The following is a 17,481-nucleotide window of genomic DNA, read 5'->3' on the forward strand; positions in this document are numbered from 1 at the left end:
AGGAGGTCGCGGCTCGCGCAATACAATTTACCTGGGGCAAGCCTTGAGCTTTGCAGTCGGCTTTGGGACCCCTGTCGATAACTTCGCTGGGGATGCAAGACGATAAACTCGGCCACGAGTCTTTGGGGGAATCCAGACTTGTGCCCTTCCGGAAATTGTCCCGTCAGGTCGCCCTTGTACCTCGGGGTGCTAGGCTTTGGCATCGTCCTCCTCACTGTGTTCTACATCGGTGTCTGCCGTCCCTTCTTAGTCTCGGAAGATGATGATGACATTTTGCCAAGGTGAGACCGCTGCTGGCATATGTTACACCAAGCAACACTACACGTGATACTTCAGCATCAAGTGGTGTCCCGAGTGCGTTGGTCCGTGCAGGGTGACTCCTTTCCTCGGATTCGTGACATTAGTCAGCGAGATTATGTAAGTCGATAGTCTCCAGACCGGAGCCTTACGACGAGATGCTGACTTCATACTCGGGTACGCTTTCCCTGTCCGTCCTGACAACTTTCAGGTTCGTCCTGTCCTTGTGGGCGGTTTGGCCGTGGCTGATTCCCTTGATCATGGTAAGAGTAATGCACACCGCGCGAAACATGCTCTGCTTAGCTGTGGCACGCTCCTCTTTGCTGCTTTCCCATTGGCCCGACTTCATGTATGCGGCTGCACGGCGTTCAGGTGGCATTTTCCCTCGGGCTCACTCACACCGGCGAACTGCTGCCTGGCGGTGTGTTAGGTGGTGCTATGATGTACGGAGTACTGCTGCTGTCTGGTCTGTCGCCGCTGTTCATAAACCATGAAGGTAAGTCATAACCGCCTGTGCAAAAAAGAGACTAGCGTGGATCGGAAGCCTGTACACGGTGATTGGATCCCCTTTAACACAAAACTAACGATGACCGTGCCCTTCGCTACTGCCGTAATGAAACTAACAAGTGGTGATGTCGCAAATGCAGGGCTCGCACACCCCCCGGGGATATGCTGAGCAATCGGGCTAAACCGCGGGCCATCCGCAGGCGCCACGGCCGAAGACGCAGCTCCGCAAGGTTCGAGCACGGAAGCCACGAGTGATTGGTGCCAACAGTCCACAGAGACAGGGAAAATGCTTCTCAGAGCTTCTGTGCACCAACCCCTGCGTGAAATACCAGGAAAAAAACAGTTTACCTACAAAATCTGGTTTTTCCCCTTAACCTCCCTATGCAAAGGTTTGCCCCCCTCCCCGGGTTCTCAATAGATTCCAACATATCTGTGTTTCACAGACAGATGGGTTCGTTGCGGTCCACACTCGGTACAGTAACAGTGCTGCTGGGGAAACCCTGCAGGGAAGTATGGAGCTGCAACTTCACAGCCGACCTCCGGAAGCTCCTTGCCTTAGCTGTCCTCATAGTCGCCAATTCCTCCCTCTCCGATCGCGAAAACGGCTTCTCCCTCTGCCAAACTCGGACTGTCGTATATTTTGCATATGCGGCTCTCGCCCCGGCCTTTCCTCAAGTACAGGCGGGTCTGACTTGCGTGCGCCATTATGTTCCCCCCTATTGGAAGTTTCTCGTTTCCGGAAAACATCCCCCCCCCCATGTTGTCAACTTTTGCTACAACCTGGTTGCTCACAACAACAGCCACACCATACGTGTCAGCAATGCGCTGCAAGCACCGCAAGAAGCGACAGAGATGCGTCTGTCTGCTCGCCAGCTCTCCCCGCCCCGTGTACTCCGACCTGTATAGGGCCGTGGCACTGTCGACAATAAGCAAAGCGAAGCGACTTTCCGCCATCATCGCACTTGCCTCCATGAGCAACTCCATCTGATGGTCTGCCGGGCAGAAAAATGCAAAGCAATCAGCAGTCCCAGAAAAGCTGGTTCTGGTGTCTAGGCCTTTTGGGAGGAACATCTCTACAGCTACTTTTTCGCGGAAACTCGCTGAGACTCGTTACCCCGATATGGAGTGGAGTATCAAAATAAAACAAAACAGAAGCGCTGCAAGTGAAGTGCTGCTCACCACAATTATAGGCCCGGGCGTACGCAACGTTGTCGAGACAGTCGCTCGCATTGAGGCCAAATCTCTTCGCGATCGCAACGATCCGCTCTGGTCTAAAGGTACCTTCTGTATCGATCCACAGGCACTTGCCTTCACCACCTGCCTGCTCGATCGGAAGTTGACAAGTGACCTGTGGCCACCGCGCACATCACACTGACAACCGGAAGAATGTCCCAGGCAGTTCACGAAGTACTGGAGTGAGCAAAACGGTCTCCGTCCTCAGACCAAACTGGGGTCGCGATCCCACACGATAAGCGATGAAGCAGCTCTGCCACTGAAGAAGTAAACGTAAGATACCAAGATTGGTCCGTCTTGTGCTACACCGAAAGCGGCAGCGGACAAATGGAAGGAAGGACGCCTGCTTTCCAAGGCGTTTGTTGCCCCGCAGATGGCTCTGTTCTGCCTGGAGAAGAATCCCCCGGACTCACTGCAAGAGTGTGACACAGTTGCGTCTTTCCAGTCCGGAACTCGCCGAAAAGCTCCGTAAGGTTCCCTGTCTCGATTCCTCCTTTAAGAAGAGTGTCGAGCTGTACGCTTCCAGTCGTGAATCGAATCAAGTTCTCCCGGGCCTCCAGATACTCCTGGGCACTGCAAAATCCCAGATTACAGAGCTCCTTGCTGGCCTTTTTCAGTTTCTCCACTTTCTGCTCGCTGAGTCCCTTCACTGCTACGAGATTTTTCGGGGGCGCGAAGGCCACGCATTCGACTGTTTGGTACCCAGCTGCAAGTACAAAACAGTCCGGACACCACGCCGTTCCTTCCAAGAGTCTGAGCTGTCCCGTTCGCCGAGCAATCGAACCCGTGATGGAGAAAAAGAAGTAGGCCTCGTCAACGCGACGTCCAGGGCGAGCCTGGGCGAAACAACTACCTAAATTCCTTCCTGCCAGTATCGCCGTGGCTCGAATCGGCCTCACCATCTTTGAGGATCTCGAGGTCCTTTTTCGTGAAACCTTTAGCCAGTAGATGCTCGAGCTTCAGCGGTCCGGACTGGACGTCATCGGCGTGCGGCTAACAGGAAAAAAAAAAACATCCGCGCAACAGCATCGATAAAGGGGACTCCTGGTGCGCTACGAGAAAACTGTGGAAAACAGAGCTTGCTTCAAGCGAGTCTGGCAGCACGCCACTCACTTGCTGCTCCAGTTGCTGGGGCTCCTTCTGTTGGGTTGTCTGCCGTGACTGCTGGACGGTAGCGCTCATGCTGAACCTTCAGAAAATTGGTGAAAACACGGAAGCCGCCAAGCTCCGGTGTGCGGAGAGGAGTCCCACTGTCAGTCCAGTGCGCTAGGGGCTTCGCCACATGGCGCAGTTTCGTAGTTCGCGGTCGCTGAGACTTGGGACGCGTATCAGAAGAAATGCAACTTTGCCAAAGCAGGGAGCGCCCTAGTACGCTCATAACAAAAGAGCTGCACACTAGCCGAGGCTGCAGGGACTCGTCCACGGGGAGGCTGTCTTGTGGGTTGGTAACCCAGCTTTACATCAAAGAACAAGGATGGCAGTACTTGTATACGATAAGAGAAAGCCGCGTGGTAGATTCCGGCCAAAAGAGAAGACAAGAATACGGCCGGATTCAGAGACTCGGAGAAAATCGCGCCGAGGGGGGGAAAAAGTCAGCCTGCGGCCCCCTTACAAATGGCGCTTTCAGCGGTTGACAGCCTAACAGGGAGACTGGACTCACCAATGCTCGAGGCCGGCACGGCCCTTGACTACGCTAATGCGGCTTTGAAGAGAAAATGGACGCCGCTGTGAACCGACAGATGACGCCAAGGTCTTTTGTGCTGTCAGGACACCGACAGCTGTGGCATGGCATGCTCCGTGAATGCTGGGTCGTGGTGGTGGGGAGGAACGTCCGCCGGGCTCGGAGATGCGACCCCGCCTTGTGGATCCTCATTCGTTGAGTTGCTCGTGCTGCGTATATCACTTTCCATCTCACTCGTACGAAGTACACCACTGGGTGTAGACGTGTCCGCGGCATTGACTCCTTATCCCATGAATTTCAGGGGCACAACACGGGTACCCTCATCGCGGGTCCCAACCTCGAAGGACTCGGTCCTGATCCCACAGCCAGCAGACGGCCCTCCTCGAGCCGGACACGCTTCTAGCTTGCTCAACTCCTACGAACGATCTGGCTCACTCGCTAATGTGCTCCGCCAGCGAGCTCTAGACCTTCTTAGAGCTGAGTTGTGGGTCTGCTGACGCCGGAGAACGGACAGACGGCGGGAGTTGGTCGCCACCGCCCTGTAGCTCACTGTGTCGGTCAGGTCACGCTCACGGTGAAATGCCCTGGGCTGATTTGCTGTGGAAGGTGGGCGCGGCTACACGTCTCACTCGGCGGTGGAAGGAAAGTGGAAGCTAAGTGATGCCGCGTTCCGCTCGGTGTCTCCGTACAAAGTTCGAAGACGGGCCAGCAGGCCGATGCCTTTCAGCAAGTACGAAGAACTGTCTTAAAAACGGCGACACCGACCCGCCAGTTGCTGCACAAATTGCAACAACTGAACGAGCGAGTGGGCGTCCGACATGGACGACCATCGACTCAACACAAGGCTATGGCGGGAGCGGCTGGTCGTGGAATTACAGCGGCTGCCCAGACTTCAAAGGGAGGGGGGAAACCCAAATTACTGGACAGATTAAGATTTCCTGAGTGCGTCAGTTTCCCGCGAGGCGTTACATTTTCTCTGACACGGTCACTGTGCAGTCGCCAATTAGCCGGTGTCACACACACGCGATGACTTCGATATCCCGGACGGCACCAGCCTCCAGCAAACCTCGGCACACCACGTAGTGTGTACACCTGAAAACAAGTCTATTCCGATACTTCTTGGATCAACATTGACACCACGACAAAGCCGACGTCCGGAGATCATTAGTTCCTCTCGGGACTGGCAGCCTGTCCGAGTGAGTTCGAGTACTGACAAGAGAAAATGGGCGCTGTCCCACCAGCTGCGTCCCGTCGGAGAGGTCGACTCTCCCCCCCGTCTTTGTCGACGAAGCTGCGCCCGTCATCCCAACTCTATGGAGAGGGTCGCGGAGAAGAGGTCTTCGAAGATTCTAAGGCGGCGTCCATCGTCGCAAGCAGCGTGCGAGAAGAAACGCGGGGGTCCGCCGCGTAGAAACTAAGCCAGAAGAGATGTCTCTCAGGAGACAGCTCCAGCGCTGCTTCGCCTTGCGCGGGATTCTTGAGGCGGACCGCGCGATCTCCTGCAGCCAGTAGCGTAGGATCTAGCTCACTGGCTGCGTGCGCGCCGTTGGCGAGGCCCACTGTAGGCTCCATCGCTTTAGCTGCATTGTACGCAAAAGCCTGTAGGCGAAGAAAAACACGTCGTGCCCCCGTCAAAACTGTTCCCAGCTTTGTGCGAGGCCGGTTTTAAGTGCCGCCCCCGTAGTGCTGCACAGTCTGGATTGGTTCACATTACGCCACGGACCTCCTCAGATCGTCTGTATCCATCGTCTTCTTCGATACCCTCATCCTGGTAGGTTGTGTGACGTCGTACGCTCCAAGAGCACGCCAAGGTCTGAGCACACAAAGCGGGCTTCCCGTTGCTCCCGGTGCGTCCAGAGCCACTTCGCTGGATACCTAAGGGCAGGGGTTGCTTCGCCCAACCCTTCAGTGTTTTGGTTCGTTTCCTTGACCCCAGCCTGGACTGCCGAACTAGGTCTCGGGCAACAAGGATCTTCAACCGCACTCGTCAGGAGCCCTGTGAGCAACCGTCCGAGAGTCCCGCGGCTTTTGTTTTCTTACGTGGTGCCTCAGGACGTAACCTTGCATATGCGTTATCGCCGCAAGAGCCGACGCATGAGTGCTGAACTCGAGGAAGGCAATGCGCTGCAGTAAGTCAGCCGACCACAGCGTTTCTACACATGCCAGTGATTCAGCCTAGAATACATCTCTGCAGACACTCAGAGACTTCCGACATCTAGGCTCGGGCTGCTATCCCAAAACACTCACTTTCTCGTTATGGACAACAACAGAGCGGATATCTCCGAAGTAACCGAACAACTGAGCGAGTTCGGCCTGGCGCGCAGCGATTAAAAGAAGCTCCGGAAAAAAAACAAAAAACCACCAGTTTCTCGAGAAGAACCCTAGTCCTCCGGAATGGACAATTACAGTCCACCTTGTCCGGAGACAAAAGCAAAGAGCTTTTGAGTCTAGCCTACATGTACATTCTAAGGCGGAGGCTCCCTCATCTTACGATCACCGAAAAAAACCCCGCCCGAGACCAAAATGACACTTCTGACGCTAGTTGCTGACCGGTAAAACTAGAGCAGATGTTTATGTGTCCCTTTCTGCAGGAAAGAAAGCTGAGCGAGGACGAGGACCTAGCAAACGGCTGAGCGCATCTGGCAGTGGGGCGCGTTCTTCTTCCCCTTACTTGGCTTACTTCTTGACGCTCACCCAGGCTCACCTCTGGGACGCTTTTCGCTTGAGTACGGGTTACGCATACACCACCGTAGGACGCGGGTCTTTTTCTTTGTACACGCAAACTTACTTTCGTAACGTCGCTTGGGATATTCGCGAGGAAGATGGAATTTGAGCATGAGGTAGTTACCCTGAGTCGAAGCGTCACCACAGGAACACGGGACATTGGCGAACGCCGCCAGCAACTGGCACTTGACTGTAAGCTTAACTTCTGATCCGGGTGCTCCGCTCGAAGTCCGTACTCACTTCCTGTGATGGGGAGGCACGTACACCCGCCTTGCCATGATGCCGTTGACCATACCGTTAACCTGACGAGACACAGTTCCTGACCTCTCACAGTGTGCACACTGCCCCACGTCTTCTGTCTTTTGGCGAAAACAGAAAGAGTTCGCTATTTCCTTATCACCTGTAGTCGTTTCAGTGCTTGGTCGGCCTCCCCCTCGCTGTCATAGCGGAGAAAAGCGAAGCCAAGACAGCGGTCGTAATGACACCGGGTATCTTTCCCAATCTGCAGACAAAAGAAGCCGTGGGATCGGCAAGTGAATCGGAAGGTCGCCTCAGGCCCAGTTCTTCTGTTATTAGTTTGTTTCAAAGGTCCCGTGTGTAGCCTAAGTACAGTCCCCTTCTCGGAGATTTCCCCGTGCCTTAGTGAGAGGCTTGAGCGTCAGTGGTCACTTGCCTTTACGGAACGAGGACGAGTTACTCCGCAGCGGGCGAGCAACACCAGGACACCATTTTCATCGGTCTCTGCGTGACATCGGACCGAAGGCACATTAGCTGAGCCTGTCGCCAGTACACAATTGCCAGGATCGGTGTTTGGCGCAGCGAACTTGTGGACACAATCCAGAATGCTGACCAGGACCGGTGTGGTCGGCAGTCGCGTGAACTCGGGTTCAGTAGTACCTGAATGCAATCCTGCAATGTAAACGTGGTAGTCATCGAGACGAACAGGCGCGCCCCAGGTCTTGTATGGAGCCAAGTGGATGTGGCTGCAGATACATGAGAACTGGCAACCCAGATTGCTCAGACAAGACTGAAGAGGTTTTCCAGCCGCAGATACCTGCGCACTCCAGGGCAGCTCGGATCAGCCGGCAAAGCTAATGCAACTTCACAGGCTGAACCATTGGCAGCGTTTCCCTCTGACGGGCGAAGAAACTGCGACAATGCCGCCGTTTCCTAGCGAGCGCAACAAAACCTGAACACGCCGCTTTCGAGGCATACAACAGGCATTACTCCGGAGCTCAACGTGCTCCAGCGCTGTCACGTAAGGTCGGCTCACTGGGCTGTGCCCGGTAGAATTGTTGTATCTCCGAAGAAGCGAAGGGCTGTTTCCATTAGCTTCGCCGAGGTCAGATCCACAATAGCGTAAGGTGTGTGACCCGACTTGTCAGCTTTTGCCAGTCGTACACTGCAAACTGAAAAGGGCAGCTCGCTGACGCTCGACAAGAGGTGTCTCGGATGCACTTCCAAGGCACCGCTGTGGCTCGCTGACTGAGGACCCGTGTAATTGGGCGTCTCAGAAAGAATTTTGGGGACCTCTGTGGTGAACATCTCCTCGATGCGGAGTTTCAACGTGTCCTGGTCTAAAAAAGAAGGCAGCTGCGTGAGGAGGAGGCTGCGGGTTGCTCGTTGCCCGGGAGCCTCCGCGGCAGACAGAGCTGCCCCAGGGTTGTAGCTGCAAGCTCCTACGGGCAAACCGTCCTGACAAACATCTCCTCCATACGGGCCCGTCACCAGCTCGTCCGTATCCGCGTGAGAACAGGCCCCCACGGCAGGAAGAGCAGTTGGCCGGGCGCGTTTGACGGACGTGCGCGTCTGCGGAAGCGGCACAAACATTTTGGTAGGCTGTGGTCTTCGGAATTGACACGGCGTGAGCCAAGGAATGCACTGACTGTGTTGACAACTGGAAGTTTGCTTGTCAGGTGTGAGGGAACGGCGGATTTCGGTATTAGAGGACAAGATAACGCCGAACTGCCAGGGTGGGCTGGAAAAGTGACTTGGGTTTTCCCGAAACTACAAGAAGACGACTGCTCAGCCTAAAAGTGAGAGCTCTGGACATTTCTTTCGACAAGCAACAATCAGGGCCATTAAGACACTGACAGACGTTGAGAAGGAAGAGTCCCCAACCAGCACACATACGCATGTACGGAAAACCTGGGCCATGATTGCCCATACTGTCTCAGTAACAGACTTTCAAGGTATTCTACATGCACAATGGGGTCGGATGCTCGATGGGAGAGCCAAGCAGGGAAAAGTAGTAGATTTCGATTGCAGAGGCGCACTGACATCCAGCCGCGCCACAACTACAGCACCGCCTACCCAGCCACCACTTCAACTGGCCGGAAGCAGGCCGGGCAGGCGACGCAGCGCTCGTGCTATCTCGACCAAGATGCGGCTCAGAGGATAAACCTACTGGATTAACTCGAGGTTGTTCCACCACGGTGTGGTAATATTCACTTTTCCTGCCAAGCTGGTTTACCCGAGTTTCTAGACGGTTTCCGAGGTGGTCAACCAGGGCTTCCTGCCGTCATCATCGAGGTCGGCCTTGGAATTCAGAGTGGGAAAAAAGAACCCCAGCTGAGTGTCGTTTAGCGTATCCTAGATGAAAATATTCTGGGTATCACGTGTGGAGGGCTGCAACATGGGGGACACTCTCAGATATCTGAGCAGCTCTCTTCTTCACTTCGAGGAGGAAAACATGCTAGGCTACCGTCTCGGGGTCGGGAACCGCACGTTTTTAGCTAGCGTTTGGGGCACCCCCGAGGTAACACGAAAATCCACTTCGGCATGAGAGAAAAGGCATGAGGGTCGGCCAGAAAGGTCTCACCGAAACTAACCCTTCCTGGCTCACAGCGGTGTCACTGACAGTAACCTTAAGCACCACGCATCGCGTAGTGACCTTGCCACGCTGTTGTGAACCTCGTCGTCGCCAGATCGGGGCTTGCGGCAGCCCGACTCGCACGGGCTTGCAACGGCACGCTATACTAGCGTGAAGTGCATGCACGAAGGCTGCGAGTGAAAGTTTTGTTGCATCTTTGCAATGCGGTACGAATGAAGGCTCTCAAAGAGAAACACCAGCGTCCTGGAGAGCTGTATCCAAGTGGCGTAGTGCCGCTCTTCTTTTTCCACACCAGTCGGTAGACCGTCCCCACATTGTGGCCGAAGAGTAGGGCATGCGCCGAGTCGGTTTCTCGATTCATCGGACGCTGCTTGAAAGAATTTCGAAGTCTTGCCGCCCGCCTCTGTCTTGTGATTTTGTTTGCTGCCTCTTCTCCAACTGGCCACTTGCCGAGCCACACCCTCCCCCAAGGTCCGACCGTTACACTGTGACTGGCCGGTCACTCGTTGTTATCTCAACCCCCCCTTGGCCACGTCTCATGCTTTCTCTGTGGACCACCGGCATTGAGACGTCGTGAAGCACTTCCCGCATCTGATCAGCTGTCCTTTCGACCTCTCCTGATTCTCACGTCTTCTACCTCTCTTGGGAGCGAATGGACGTGGCCCTTGAGCAGCACGTGACTGGTTGCTGACTGAAAGGCAGCAATGGCAAGCAGTGGCCGTAGGGGCGCTGGCCCAAGTCCAGCGGACTCCCAGGAATGTGGGCGGGGCGTAGCTGATACGACTCCTGCAGCCAGGCAAGACGGGGAAGGCGAGTCTGCGAAAGTTGGGAAGCGCGCGAGTCGGAAGAAGTTTGACAAGAACAGCCCATCCTCGGTAACTTTCAAGCTTGTCTCTACTTCGTTCGCAGATCCCGCAGTCCAGCAGGCCTCCGTTCCGAAGATGGCTCTGCAGCGAGTTATCCCTCCGAACGCGCTCAGAAAAGTAAGGAGTTCATCGGTTTTTATCTAGCCGCGACCTCGCAGAAAGAGTGCCGCCCCTGTTACGCTTCTCACCTTGGCATTCGTTGTTGACCCAAGTGAGATACAGCTGTCGTCTTCAGGGCTCCTTGCGTTGACCGGTTCTTGCCGACACACACACCCAGAACCTTTCAATACCGTCGAACTGAATGCTCAATCGATTTCTAGCCCTCCATGCCCGGGAGATTTTTGCAGACTGAGGCGAACAGCCACTGGAGAGGGGGCCTACTCAGTAGTTTAGTGGTCCTACCGCGCATGCCTGCACGGTTGTTAATTTCCCCAGCACAGCACGCGTTGGAGCGTTATCTGCAATAACTCCTGCGGAGTTGAGTAGCTGTACATATAAAGTCGTCTGCGTAGCTACCTGGACGCGCTTGCCCACCTGATTGACAGTTGTCGATGCTGCTGAAAACTGTACTCGTGGCAGGAGGGCACTTGAACCGCTTATGTATTCCGGCAGGACAGCGCTTCTGGAGAACAAACTAGCGCAGGTGTGTCCCGCCAACAATTTTTGGTGACCAGAAGGATGTTTCAGGTCATGCGCTGCTCGCGCGGCTGTCAACTCTGGGTGGTTTGCAGAACCGGTATCGTGAGTCTATCCCGGAGAATCTTCTTCGCGTTATGAGTCCGGAGGACTTCGGCATCCACTCAAACCTCGACGTGGATAGTCGGGTAGGCTTTTGTCCAGACACACAGTAGAAAATGCGACTTCCGATGGAGTTACGCAATGGAGTAACACCAAGCGGAATGGATTTTATCCTTCCGGCCACCTTAGAGCAACGGAAGCCGTATACCTGATCTCATCTCTTCTTGAGGTGGATGACGTATCATGGAAACTGTCGCTACGTCTTCAGTCTCCGCCGATGTGGCCAGGACAGGAACCTGTCCTTTGCTCTGGTTTCTCGATTGCTTCATGCCACGCGCAGTGAAGTTTCTTTCGCTCTTGCTGTCACGTCTTCCCGGGTTGTTCACGTCCTCAGTCATGTTGCCTAAATGCATGCAGCGGCAGCTTTGCGAGCAAATCTATGGGACTGCGGAACCTCCTCCTGGACAGGCCACGGAGGCGAGAGCCCCGGCGACTTGCCGGGAGAAACTTCCTGTTCGCGATGAGTCTGTCACTAATGACGAGCTGGTACGTCCGGGACGCTGTTGACACTGACAGCGAGACATCACTTCGAGTCCGAGCTCAAGTGTGAGTGGGGAATAGTGTTCCTGTTGGACTTTCTTTACGGTGTCGGTGTGGTTTAAGAAACACGCAAGGTGGGCGCGCCTCATCCCTGTGTGTGTTAACGCTTCAGTTCGTATCATTCCGCGCGGAAGCGCGCTGAGTGTTTTCTACAGAAATCTTTCAACCGCTGCCTTGTGAAACTTCTGTTCTCTGTACCAGTCAATATGAGACCGCACTTCGTGGCAAGCTTACACAGCGTTGGTCACCCGGCGGGCAGAACCTGCGACTGTGTCACGTGTAGAAGCGACTGCTGATTCTGATTCTGTCTGTAGGACGGCGACTGCTATTTTCCAAGGGATGGATACGACTACTCCCAGCATCTCGTGGTGAGTCGACCGCAGGCGACCGCTTGAACATATCTGGCAGCTTTGGAACCTTTTTCCCGCGTGCACCGTACCTGGTACAATCCGGAAAGGTCCGCGAGTTACACCGCGGTTTTGTTGCGGTGACGAACACCTGTTCTTTCAGTCTATCGGAGGCGGGGTGTTTCTGGAGCACAAAGAGACGACAGCGGAGAAGCACCGAAGAGCTCAACGTTCAAAGGACGGACCTGCGTCAGTGTCGAAAGAAGGTAAAGCGTGGCAACCCAGAAAGGTATCGAAGTGATCTCTTCCGCTGTCCACGGTGTGTGCGGTTAAGGTGTGGAAAAGCTTCGGCACAGTCTACCTCAGTGTGTCCTGTGCTCCCTGTGTACAGGTGTACACTGTTACACGGTGCGCTTGCTGATTCCTGGGTTCATGTTTGACCCATCGGGCTGTCTTCATAGTCCGCTTGTTCCCGGAAAGCCCGGACTTCTCGGCTTTGCAGAGAGATGCACCGTTTTTACATAGAAAGTAAAGATGGGTGCACCTCTCCTCTGGCGGGCTTAAGCTCTGGGCAACGTGGTTCATCCCGTCTTTTCTTTTTTCACGTCTTGTGCCCCGAGCGTTTACTTATTTTGTCGCTAGGCCTACCTCGTAGCGGATGTTGTGACAACTGTAAAAACGCTGAACAGATGTGTGCGATCGTGATTCAGGGGCTAGTCGTGGCAGACGACACGTGTGTAAAGTTTGTCCCTCTGGCCGGCATCCCGGAGGTTCCAAGGTGTATACCTTTGCTTCCCTGCTCTTGTTTCGCCTTTTTTGCTTCTGCACAGAACAGCAGGTGCTAGAAGCCCTCGAGAATGCGGATGCGTACGAGGAGATTCTTGACGATTTCGTGACTGCAGCCCTTGAGACAGACGGGAGAGCTGGCGGCGCAGAGGTATACCAGTCTTTTCAATATACACGCCGTCGTTGTAGAGTTGTGGCGGTTTTCTCTTGCCATGCCGTTTATTTCTTGCATTGACAAGCTTGCCGGGTGCGATCGCAGTTGCCAGAGAAGTCTGTTTTTGGTATATCGGAGAGAGTCATGAACCTATACCTTTGTTTGACAGGAAATAAGTCTGACCTCCGGGCCTAGATTGAGGAGTGTTTCTGTTGTGAAGATAAACTGTTTCACACGAGACCGCTGTAGTGTCTTTTGGCGTTACGAGGAATGGTGGACGCTTGAAATCCAGCAGTGTCCCGCTTTCTTGTGAGGTTGAAGCGCTGATAGCTCCGTGTGGGAAATTTCATCACTCTAGAGCCTTCAACAGATTCGTTCTCCTGTACAGTCCGGAAGAGAAAATAAGGTCTATTGCTAAGGGGAAAGGTTTTTTTTGAACAGAGTCTTGGAAGGTTTCCTGAGCGGCCAGAGGTTTTGCCATCTATACGATTTGAGTGTGTCGACCTCTCTCCGCGTGAAGATAAGCTGTTTACCATGCCTTTTGCTGCTTTCGCGGGCAGTTCGACGGCGACCTACTTCTTTGGGGCGAGGACCATGCAAAAAACGCACAGCTATATGCCGTCAAAGAGAAACTTGCCGAAGTGCGTAGGCGGATGGAAGGGGAAGATGGCGATCTGACCGAGGCGGATGAACTGGAGGAGGAACGGGACAACGTTGCTGTCGTTGTACGGGGCGGTGGCAGTCTGGGACAGTCACTGGAGGAAGAATTTGATAGGGTCTTGGAGGAGTACGAAGACGACTTCATTGGCGAGGTACGGTCAGGTATCAGTGAAAAGCCCAAGGCCCTGGACAGACATGTAGGCCCAACGGGCGTAAGAGCGCCGCAAGAAGACTCTGTTTTTTCCCAGGCCCGTACGAGATGATTTCGTGTCAGCCTCACGCGCCGTTAGAGGCGTAATGGTATCAATGTGCTGGCGAGGAAAGCAAGGCCAAAGACCATTGCAAGCAGCGTGCGGTCCCACCGGCGTCAGTGTCCGCAGTGTTCACGCGCCGGGTCCGGAGTGGTAGTGGAGGATGGACATGTACTCCAGTAGGCGCGGAGATGTCTTGGTCATAGGTGTCAAGGGTTGGCTGTGGTACGTGCATTCCTTCTGTTGAAGACACGCTGGCCCGTGTACTCGTATCGCACTCAATTCCTTTGTTTGCCCGTCGGGTTTCCTAGCTGGCTATCTCCCCAGTTCGTTGCCTTCAGCTCGAGGCGGAAGCTGCCCAAGGGAACGAGGAGGACGACATCACGAGTGAGGTGGAGGATGCACTTGATGATTTTCTTGAAACCCAAGCCCGTCGTAAGTTCAGCTCCGTCTTGTGTTCTCGCTGAGGTTGGACGTTGTCGAGTCTCTTCACAAAGTCTAGGGCCGCGCTTCAACCCCAGATAATGGAATGTCAAAGCTTGTGGCATCTTCAACAGTGAATGCCCAGAGAGTGCTTGCTAACGATGCGACCACAAGAGCCGTCTGGGAAGAAGAGGGCACGGCAATCGATGTGCTGAAAAGTATGGACATCAGACCTTTCTTCGGAGTTCTATTCCGTTTCGTTGTGCAGGTGACGGAGGCAGCACTTGCGTCGTAGACGACCAGTGTTCGGGGCAGATGCTGTGTCGGGCTAATTGTCTCACGGACAACGCATCTCAGGAAAATCCATCAATTGTCTCTATGTCTTGGCAGTGCTGTCGGTCTTTTTCGCAGTAACCAGTTGCAAGGTTTCTCCCTGTCACATTCTTGCCTCCTGGGCAGCGATGACTCACCGGATTGATTCGTGTACCAAGGAGAGAAAATTTGTATCGTTCAGAACATCGGTATACGTCCTTATCGAAATTGCTTGTGAGCTTTATGCATGCCGATAGGCCGCAAAATCTGCATCGGAAGCGCGTCGTCGAAACATCGCTTGAGTCATTCCGGAGATAAGAGAGATTACCTTGATGACCTGGCAGAGGGGGGCGCCTCGACTGACGACTCACACAGTCCAGGGGACGGCAGGTGTTCGTCCAGCAGCCGCGAAAGAGAGGAAGAGGGAGACGCTAGGGACAAAGAGGTGGAAGAACTCTTCAGACCTTTGGGTAACTGGACACTTGAAGCCCCCTTGGCGGGCTGCGTGCTCGGTAGAGTGGGCTCTCGTGGAAAAACATCTGTCTGTCGAGTTCGCGTCTTTCATGTGTTGTCTTTCGTGAGGTTCTTCAGAATACGAACTGCCGTTAGTGCGCAAACCTAGCCAAGGGGAGGTGAAGTCTTCTGGGTGCATGCACCTGTCAGTGTTAAACTCTCTAAACTTGCACGCAGTGCAAGTTTAGAGAGTTTGAGGTAGTACCGAAAGTGCTTGCAGCACCCAGTGAGACTCCGAGCGCCAGACGCTATGCAAGCAGTGCAATGTGTGACATATCAGTCGAGCCCAGACAGAACAAGGCCAAGTGTAAGTTCGTTGAATTTCACTCGTAGACTCCACTGCTCGTAAGTGTACAGGAAACGCGAGGATGTGGACAGATCCTACACTTTTCGTTTGGGATTCATTCTCACTTCCTGCTGGACGGGGTAGATGCCCGCTCTACCCTATGGTCCCAGTGCGAGAAGACGTTTGCGGCCCAGGCGCGGTGATAATTCAGAGGTTAGACTTTGCTGCCATACCCGCCTTCACTTCTAGTCCCCCGTGTCTGTCCCAGAAAAAGAAGAAGTTGCTCGGATCAAAGCTTTGGCCGCGCTGCAGCAAGAGGAAGAACAAGACGCCGAAGCCCGCGGGACTGCAGATTTCGATTTGCTGGATCAGGCTGAGGTCGAGAAGCGACTGGAGGAACGCCGCTGGTATGCTTGTTTTCTTCTTAGTCTTTCTGTCCTCTCACAAGACCCAAGCTTGTATTGCTGAGGCTGGACTAGCTAGTCTCAGCCAACTTTGACGAGTGCGCTTCCCGAAAGTTAAGGCGGTGTGGAATCAATTGATCAGCAGCACGTTGGCCCAGGAGTAAGGGCAAAGCTGCATCCATCGTGTGTCTTTGTTCGTAATGGATCCGGCGAGCTGTTCATAAACAGGGTCGGGAGAATACTAGAGTGAGGACGCTTGCTCAGTACGGAGATACGGTAACTTTCATAGCATTTGTACGTGGAAGCGGTGGAAGTCAAAACTCCAGATGGCGGCGCTGACCGCTTCGTTGAACCGGGAAGCAAAAGGTAACAACGCGACTCCTCGTAACACGGTACTCCCCGTCCCAGCATTCTTTGGTCAATTGTATCTGTATTCGTTTTTTTTTTGCGGGTCTTCATTCCTCAGATTCACGGGGCTGAGCGGTCTTGGGTGTATTGTGTTTACCCAGTTCTTGGTTGCTTCGGCACTGTACTACTGTATCTTCTTTGGAACTTCCAGCACTGACACAGCGGCTCTCGTGCATTCTCGGGCCGTCACGTTACGGCTACATGTCCAGTTCAACTCTTCCGATCGCAACGGGGCTGCATCAGTACGGGATATACATGTCATCGTGCGGCTTTATGACTCTGGGTACTTCTGTGACAGTGTATCACATCACCATTCGCTTGGATTTGTGGACAGATGCTCTTAAGCGTCTTTGCTGGTATCCACTAGAAATTACAAGGTCTTACCCCGTCTCGATCGTTCCTCACGAAGGTGACAGTGGCCAGAGGAGGTCCGTTCTCTTCGTCAGTAGCCATGCCATCTTAGCGTGTCTTTTATCTTTTGGCGAAACGTGCAGGGACTGCGAAACAGTGTTGACTACGAAGAGCGTCTCCTCTTTTGCGCCGACTAGGATTTCTCTGCCTCCTCCGCATATGTTGAAGCAACAGTTGCGCCAGCTACGGGAGTGAGGGAACTAGAACCGTGCAGTAGACTCTGGGTGGTATTGTTCTCTGTCACTAGAGTGTTTTTTACGGTGGAATCGAGGAAAGCTCAGAAACGACGCTTTTTTAGCGACGTTTATACCGAGGCAGGCAGCCGTATGCACGCATGCGGAGTGCGGGTTTCTGATGGGGTTATGTGTCGTTTCTCGAATAGCAGCAGCCTGAAGAGTCCTTGTTTTTGCCGGTGTCCTACGCGCGACTGTCAGTTCTTGGCAGAAGCAGGTACAAGCTTCGCTGTTTCGTCGGCCTCTGATCTGCTCTGTCATGTAGACGCTTTGCCCGAAGCGTTTGAACACACTCTGATCGGCAGTCAGGTCGAAGGAACCAGCGTCCGATATAAGCGCATGTAAATTAGTCTCAAGCACATCGCTGACCAGTCGCGCGACTCATTGCTGGGTCCCCATCAACAACTCAGTTTCAGGGATGCCTTGAGTGGATCGGCTTTTGGCTTCCCCCAGGACAGCAGCTTCAGCCGCGGTGGTTCAGCGCGGAAAGACTAGTCGACAACAGGGAGGACGAGAGGGCACTGGATCGTCCGATGGAGCTGGAGAGAGTACCAAAGGTTCATTGCTGAAAGGCGACGACTCGGGGGTCTTAGACTCTGTGCCAGAGGAAGAAGAAGGATACCAGTCAGACGAGCTGGAGGAGTCATGCGCAGATCCATGTGTAAGTAGGGAAACGACGTCGATTACTTCTAGCGCTCCAGGGACGCCCGATGATCTACATACCGAGGATCGCATGTGTGTTCTACCTGTACCAGCATTCCTGCCTCCATGACATCGCGTGTATCGTACAGTGAAACCTTCCTTGGAGTGTCCG

The 17,481-nt window shown here is 54.0% G+C and overlaps 3 protein-coding genes across 3 annotated transcripts in view; 1 reads left to right on the forward strand and 2 right to left on the reverse strand.

The window, feature by feature from the left end:
• Positions 1 to 1,149: 1,149 nt before the first annotated feature.
• Positions 1,150 to 3,794, reverse strand: CSUI_004539 (dna repair protein rad51). The gene is made up of 5 exons (XM_068064727.1): positions 3,151 to 3,794; positions 2,937 to 3,030; positions 2,451 to 2,743; positions 1,984 to 2,152; positions 1,150 to 1,796 (listed from the first exon to the last, which is right to left on the reverse strand). The coding sequence occupies exons 1-5, from the start codon at positions 3,217 to 3,219 to the stop codon at positions 1,360 to 1,362; spliced, it is 1,062 nt and encodes a 353-aa protein (XP_067923294.1). The 5' UTR covers positions 3,220 to 3,794; the 3' UTR covers positions 1,150 to 1,359.
• Positions 3,795 to 4,551: 757 nt separating this feature from the next.
• Positions 4,552 to 8,697, reverse strand: CSUI_004540 (rna recognition motif-containing protein). The gene is made up of 10 exons (XM_068064728.1): positions 7,716 to 8,697; positions 7,386 to 7,425; positions 7,116 to 7,183; positions 6,843 to 6,944; positions 6,683 to 6,744; positions 6,507 to 6,567; positions 5,966 to 6,055; positions 5,759 to 5,842; positions 5,442 to 5,531; positions 4,552 to 5,317 (listed from the first exon to the last, which is right to left on the reverse strand). Exons 5-10 carry the CDS (start codon positions 6,733 to 6,735, stop codon positions 5,030 to 5,032), a joined length of 666 nt encoding a protein of 221 aa, XP_067923295.1. The 5' UTR covers positions 6,736 to 6,744; positions 6,843 to 6,944; positions 7,116 to 7,183; positions 7,386 to 7,425; positions 7,716 to 8,697; the 3' UTR covers positions 4,552 to 5,029.
• A 759-nt stretch (positions 8,698 to 9,456) lies between these two features.
• CSUI_004541 (ribosomal protein l13) overlaps positions 9,457 to 17,481 on the forward strand; it is a 13,627-nt gene continuing 5,602 nt past the window's right edge. Inside the window, exons 1-12 of the mRNA XM_068064729.1 lie at positions 9,457 to 10,258; positions 10,873 to 10,965; positions 11,297 to 11,425; positions 11,794 to 11,847; positions 11,990 to 12,092; positions 12,657 to 12,763; positions 13,327 to 13,578; positions 14,019 to 14,112; positions 14,670 to 14,929; positions 15,461 to 15,618; positions 16,518 to 16,625; positions 17,121 to 17,328. Of these exons, the coding sequence (XP_067923296.1) occupies positions 9,980 to 10,258; positions 10,873 to 10,965; positions 11,297 to 11,425; positions 11,794 to 11,847; positions 11,990 to 12,092; positions 12,657 to 12,763; positions 13,327 to 13,578; positions 14,019 to 14,112; positions 14,670 to 14,929; positions 15,461 to 15,618; positions 16,518 to 16,625; positions 17,121 to 17,328 (1,845 nt within the window). The 5' untranslated portion in view covers positions 9,457 to 9,979. The remainder of the gene's footprint in view (positions 10,259 to 10,872; positions 10,966 to 11,296; positions 11,426 to 11,793; positions 11,848 to 11,989; positions 12,093 to 12,656; positions 12,764 to 13,326; positions 13,579 to 14,018; positions 14,113 to 14,669; positions 14,930 to 15,460; positions 15,619 to 16,517; positions 16,626 to 17,120; positions 17,329 to 17,481) is intronic.

Source organism: Cystoisospora suis, assembly GCF_002600585.1.
Source record: "Cystoisospora suis strain Wien I chromosome Unknown contig_2140, whole genome shotgun sequence".
NCBI lineage: Eukaryota > Apicomplexa > Conoidasida > Eucoccidiorida > Sarcocystidae > Cystoisospora > Cystoisospora suis.

Bases quoted from the DNA above. Each gene is read 5' to 3' on its own strand.
- CSUI_004540 (XM_068064728.1), bottom strand. From the start codon at position 6,735: ATGGTCAACGGCATCATGGCAAGGCGGGTGTACGTGCCTCCCCATCAC. The intron at 6,568-6,682 runs GTGAGTACGGAC...GCTTCGACTCAG, and splicing joins GTGCCTCCCCATCACAGGAA to GGTAACTACCTCATGCTCAA. The intron at 5,532-5,758 runs GTAAGAAAACAA...TTGTGTGCTCAG, and splicing joins GTTACGTCCTGAGGCACCAC to ACCTTGGCGTGCTCTTGGAG.
- CSUI_004539 (XM_068064727.1), bottom strand. From the start codon at position 3,219: ATGAGCGCTACCGTCCAGCAGTCACGGCAGACAACCCAACAGAAGGAG. The intron at 3,031-3,150 runs GTGAGTGGCGTG...TTTTCCTGTTAG, and splicing joins CCCAGCAACTGGAGCAGCAA to CCGCACGCCGATGACGTCCA. The intron at 1,797-1,983 runs GTGAGCAGCACT...TCTGCCCGGCAG, and splicing joins CGCCCGGGCCTATAATTGTG to ACCATCAGATGGAGTTGCTC.